This window comes from Scomber japonicus, chromosome 3 (genome assembly GCF_027409825.1).
Source record: "Scomber japonicus isolate fScoJap1 chromosome 3, fScoJap1.pri, whole genome shotgun sequence".
Classification (NCBI taxonomy): Eukaryota; Metazoa; Chordata; class Actinopteri; order Scombriformes; family Scombridae; genus Scomber; species Scomber japonicus.
Genome location: NC_070580.1, coordinates 16,212,636 through 16,218,875, shown reverse-complemented (window position 1 = coordinate 16,218,875; position 6,240 = coordinate 16,212,636). Strand labels below are relative to the sequence as shown.

The 6,240-nt window shown below is 37.0% G+C and overlaps 1 protein-coding gene across 1 annotated transcript; it reads left to right on the top strand.

The window, feature by feature from the left end:
- Positions 1-2,110: 2,110 nt before the first annotated feature.
- zgc:113184 (uncharacterized protein LOC553745 homolog) lies at positions 2,111-3,188 on the top strand. The gene is made up of 3 exons (XM_053315829.1): positions 2,111-2,289; positions 2,370-2,689; positions 2,786-3,188. Exons 1-3 carry the CDS (start codon positions 2,178-2,180, stop codon positions 2,960-2,962), a joined length of 609 nt encoding a protein of 202 aa, XP_053171804.1. The 5' UTR covers positions 2,111-2,177; the 3' UTR covers positions 2,963-3,188.
- Positions 3,189-6,240: the final 3,052 nt, after the last annotated feature.

Here is a 6,240-nt window from a genome sequence, read left to right as displayed (position 1 = left end):
TACATGGACAGACTTTAAGTATACAGATCAGATTAGACCTAACAGTCTGGTGAGGTAATCAAGTAATTTAAATACGCTTTACTTTTCATTAGATTTCAATTGTATGCTACTTAAGTCATGTACTCTGCATTTCAGATACCGTTTCCTCTATTGCATCAACTACATTCATTTGACAACTCTAGTTTTTTTTAACTTATAGATTAATAGTATCTTTATTTATATAGCACTACTGTTACAAAGTGCTGTACACACACATTAAATACCAAGTCAACATAGAATAAAATAATCAAATATGATAAAAAATAAAACTGATGTATGATGATGATGTATTGTAAAATACTGTGTGATGCATTATTATTAAGTAAATTACAAAGTAGTTAAAATGATCTCCTTCAGCAGACTTCTGTTAAATGCTGTGTACACAAAAGTAATGGTGAATGTAACAGGGTGATATGATGATAAAACAGTGATTTCTACATGAATACTTCAATTACATTAAATATATTTTGCTCTTAATTTATCCTTTTAACTACAAGACTTTCACTTTTTCAATTGACTTTAACATTATTGCTACTGCACATTTGATGATGAGGCGATTATATAACATCACTGACATGTTAGTGCACATCCACACTGAACTGTAACATAATGGAGGGTTTGTCTCGGTTGTTTCTGAACACCTTTGAAATAGCTTGAGGCTCATCAGAAGACAATAACTTGGAGAAAAAAACCAAACCAAAACCAAAATACAGCTATTACTGACAGTAGAAAGTTTCAGCCTTTCAGTAGCTTTCCTGTCTGACACAGCAGGATCATATGTGTTAAAGACATTCCTGCAACACTCCTCTGGATTAATTAGGAACAAAGATTGATCAGAATTGACCAGACAACGATCATCACCTGAGACGATGGCTGTGCTGTTGTATTACATTAAAAACAGAGCCTGGCTTTTCACTCTTTAGAGTTTATGGTGAAAAGTCTCTCATGTTACAGTTTAACAAGGAGATAGTGAGGTTCCCTTTTGTACTGAAGAGGTTTCACTTCCCTGTTTCTTTCGACTTCCTTTTGTTGAACATTTCCAAACACAGTAGGCCTACGTTATTTTACATGAGTCGAACATAATTTCAAGTAGGACATCCGAGAGGAAACAGCCTTGTCATCACAGTGGACGTGTGTGAAGTGTCATCTGAAGAATGGATGTCACAGTTACACATTTGTTGTTGTGCTCAGTGAACAGGCTTCGAATGTAAATGCTGAGATAGCCTCTGATTCCCTCACAATAACAGGAAGCCTGTTTGAGATGGAGCAGGTTCTGCAGGACAAGACCTTGAACCCGACAGGTAGGAAATACATTTTCGGAGCAGCAACAAATGAGCTTATGAGGGGTAAGTAAATCAGTGCTGATAGACATGACACTTTCCTGTCTGTTAGAGGGAGGTTTTATTTTATCAAAAGAAATAAGATCAAGGCATTTTATAGGCTTCGTGGAAAGTTGGATTGTTGCATATTTTAAAACAGTGTCAGTGAAAGAGCTCCTCCCATGGTTTACGTGTCCAAAAAATGTAACTTTGTCAAATGAAAACACTTTTGACAAATTCCCAAACTGGGGTTTTTGTAAGGAAGAAGACTTCTCATATGCATGTATTTTCCCTTAGAAGTAAAGAATCTTTCACAGCCAAATTCCCTATTTGCAAAGACCACGCTGACACTGAGGTCATGTGAGTTTTTGTAAGAAAGAAAACTTACACATGTTTTTTTTTTTTTCATAAGATGATTCTGGTAGTTTTAGCCATTTAGGCCAGAAATAAGCAATAAATAAGTTTCCCCCTGAATTCCAGGCAGCAAATAATTCCCTATAAAATAGCACTTTATCATTTTTTACATTTTGCAAGTTTTGATTTGGGAGCCTTAGAGGTGCTGGTTTTGCAGTCAGAGCTAGGGTAGCTTATTTCGCCTGTCTCCATTTTTTCTGCTAAGCTAAGCTAACCGACTGCTTTGTTGTAGCCTCGCATTTAGCCAGCATAAACAAGAGTGGTATCGATCTTCTCATCTAACTCTCAGCAAGAAGGCGAATCAGTGTATTTATACAAACTTCTCCTCTGTTTGCGCCTGTTTAAAAAAGTACTGTGTAATTTCCTCTGTGATATTTCCCAGCTGCGTGTCAGTGAACTGGTGAGATGGAGGAAGCATACACTGAACTGTACCAGGAGTTTCTTCGCCTGAGGTCACTCTGCATGAGACAGGCGGCCCTGTTGCATCAACTCACAACAGCCCTGCAGAAACAGCAAGGTGTGCATAAAACCTAAAACTAGTAGGTTACCCAGAAATAGATGTAGTGTCATGATTCACCTCCAATTGTCTGTCTGCAGGTGCTGCTGTGTCTCATGGAGAGTTGGATGAGCTGACGTCCATCCCTGTCCAGTGCACCCAGGAATTCCCTCTACGTCCTCATGAAAACCCAGTGACAGCACACAACCCTGCATCACAATGTGGTGTTGATCCACTCTCTAGAAATGTGGGGACCTTTTCTGATCTCCTCGCTGAAGATATGTCCAAGCTCGGCATGAATGCGACCCATCAGAGAAAGGACGGTGGGAAGGTTGAGCAAAAACATTTATTAACCCTGGATTCATCAAATCCAAGGAAAACAAGGCAACCTGGTGGAGACAGTACCATGCATCCAGGAAGGGTGAGTGCCTTAACTGGCTAAAAATCCCAGTCTGTCAGTTCTTTTCTATGTTTTTTTTAATGTTCTTCCTCACAAAGTCCCCTCTCTTTGTGTTAGGTGCTTATGACAGATGGTCTCTCTCTTGTTGGAGCAGATCACCACCAGTGTGGTGGGGTGATGATGTCAGATGTGGCGATGCAGTCTCATGTTTGTGAGTTCTGCCAGGCGGTTTTTCCTGGAGACACGACCACCAGAGGAGAGTTCTTGCGACATCTCTACACTCATGTCAGCTAGACTAAACAAATTCTTCTTTTTCTCCTTCCAAACGGGTTAATATGATGTGCTGTGATTCAGTTCAGCAGATCACTGGAAACAGCATTGAAATGGACCCTGTTCTTCATATGGTCAGCTGTTTGTTGATTAACCGTGCAAATGCTGATGCTATGTGACAGTATTAAGATAGAGATTACAGAAAAAAAAATCTTCAGTGTCAATTTATATAGATAGTTACGGTTTTAATAGTTTATGTTTTGAGATATTTGTCTGATTTTATGTCCATGGTTTTATGATGAATGTGAAAAGAATTTTATAGCATGATCATAGGATTGAAAAATGATGTCTCTTTGCAGAAACAGCATCCTGTTACTTTGAATAATCAATTTAATATGACCATAATCAGGGAAAATGATTCCAAAACTAGTAACTACCACTATATTTTAATACATTTGTTTAACCACCATGTACAATAAATTCTTAAAGTACGCAGAAAAAATGTATAATACCGTACAATACTAATATAGTGCAGGTGCCTCATAAAGACAAAAAACAGCTAATTGAATCTCGAGTTTCAATTTGCAATCACCTCATATTCTCTCTCCCGTTATAATCCATCCTTCATCCAAATGCATGTTTACTTTATGCTTGTCCTCACCAGATGCTTTCAGCACCAGAAACAGTTTTTATTTCTCCTTTGGTGAATTTACTGCCTCAAATAAAAACATAAGCCTTGCTGTGAGGGCTTAACGTGTCATTTCAGAACATCCAGACCCTCATGCTCAGTGAATGAATAATTGGAAAAAAAAGGTCAATTTGTGATTAACTTTGTGATAAGGCAAATTGGTCAGGTATTATACTTTTCAATCTGAGAATTTTGCTTCAAAGGGCTTCACAATCTGTACAAAGCATAACCTATATTATTAAAACTGGATCAATATTTTTTTAGCATGTTTTTGTTACCTTGTTTTGTTTTCTTATCTTGTTGCAAAAAGATAAGAAATGGGTTCAGTAGTTACTAACGGTGAATACTGAACCTCTATGTAACTGGTTTTAGATGCAGATTTTGACATCTTCATTGTTAGTCCCTGTGTGTTCTAAGGAACACCATCATCAGAGGCAGAAATAGCTGCAAAAGCATATGTGTTATATCTCAATTAAAAAACACATATATATATATATATATATATATATATACATTTTTTAACTTCATTAGTAGTGGTCTTTGCTGTTAAATATTGTTCAATATAAAGTATGTAATGGAGATATTTGAATGTTCATGTGGCTAATTCTCAAAATAAAATAAAAAAATTAAAATTCATATAGTTAGACTCCTGACTTCTTGAATGGCCATTCTCCTACTTTCTAAATGTTTGCAATCAAGCATTAAACTAATCAGCTGTCTGTTGCTCAGCTCCGGGTGTATGAGGGGAGAGCATGTGTTAAGAATAGATTCAACTCCCTAATTACTGGTGCTGACAGCTGATTGATGATGCTGTCTCTCTTCATCTGTTGCCACGCCGACTGTTGCTCTCATAATCACCTCGAGGAAAACCAAGTTGGTTATAATTGCTCCTGTGTAATCAAATCATCAAAGGCATTTTTTTACATAAACATCTCCATTAACATCTTTAAAATTGGTCCAACCGTGGAGGAAGTGTAACTCAATACTGCTATCATGTTTTACCTCAACATTTATTTATTTATACCAACACTTTATGATGTCGTGTTGACTTTGCAGTAACTGCAGTCAAATAAACTAACAATCGTGTGTTTTTTAAATGTTTATAGCTGAATACAATGGTGTTATTCTGAGGATTAGATTGTGCGACTTCATGTTCTCTGGTGTCTGTGTGTGGATGAGCCCTGCTGATGACATCACTGGTACAGGTGAGTCATACCGACAGTGAGGCTCAGTGCAGAGCGTCAAACAAGATGACAGCAGAGGTGTTGCTGGCTGTGTGACGCAGCTCCTCTTCCACACATCAGAGCTGCCAGGACTAAAAAAAAAAAAAAAGAAAAAAAGAGGAGTCTGTGGAAACACAATGCAACATGCTGCGTCTTTAAGCAATAAAATAACATTTATTGAGATGTAACAAAATAAATAATCTGTTTTGCAACATAATAAACGAAGGAGGTTACTAATGCTCAAGAGACAGGCAGGTGTAACTGATGCACAGCAAACTACCTTACTGACATACTCTTTGATTAAGTATACAAAAAAATCATTATCAACATGAGCGTGTCGTTATATAAAGTCAATTCCTCACGAGGGCCGAATATGTTGACGTCACTGGTAGGAGCTGCTGTGTCAGAGGTCAAGCACCATGAAATTTCTTTCTATAAACCTCTGCTTGTGTTTCTTTTTTTAAATGTTATTTGTCTAAAGATTAGAAAGTAAAGTTTTTTTTTGCTATAAAGCTTCAAAAAGACAAAACGCCTATTTTTATCATCGGAAACTGAAATGCTGTAGAGTTCACTTTGTTGATATCTAAGACTACAGAATACATCCCAAAAACACACCGCCTCACTGTAGGTTTCTACTAAAACCTAACAAAAAAATTGTATCAAAAATCTACACTAATCACCACATTCTCTGAAAATACCATTGTTAATGTTTGTTGTTTTTTAAAATCTGGTCTTTAAATGTAATTGTGAACACAGGTTCATTGGAGACTATACAACGGCACCCATTAGACACAAGACACTGAACCCTGCTGCTATGAATCTGAACCTGAAACCTTTCATGTAGAGAGGAGAGTAAAAAGTTTTCACTGGAAATAAATAAAACATCTGTTATCTTATTTCATGCCAGTGAGTTCAACAAATGTGTTCCGAGTATATTTTCGCATACTGTTAAATTAAAGTTAGAATGACAACATAAGCCTAAAGTATCAGCCATTGGTGCAAAATATTATGTAAAAGATGGGAAAGAGGGGATGAGCCAAACCAGGACTTGTTATACAGTTAAGGACAAAATAAAAGGCCTCTGAACTTGATGGTTGAACATGCTCGAGAAAATCTGAATCAACATATGCCATACATGCTCATTTTTTCCCACTATTCCATCATTATCTCTTTATCTTTGGATGATCAAGAATATCACACATTGTCTTTAAAAACCAGCACTTCTGTTTGTTTCCTGAGGGTGATGAGCTGCAGAGATAGTTATCAAACTCTTATTATATTGTAGCTTGCTGAAAACGTTAATAAAACTCTCCCTATGAAACCACATTTCCCCTACATAACTGCAGCGTGTTACACAGCCTAGAGTGAGTTAAGTCAATTTCCAAAGTTGC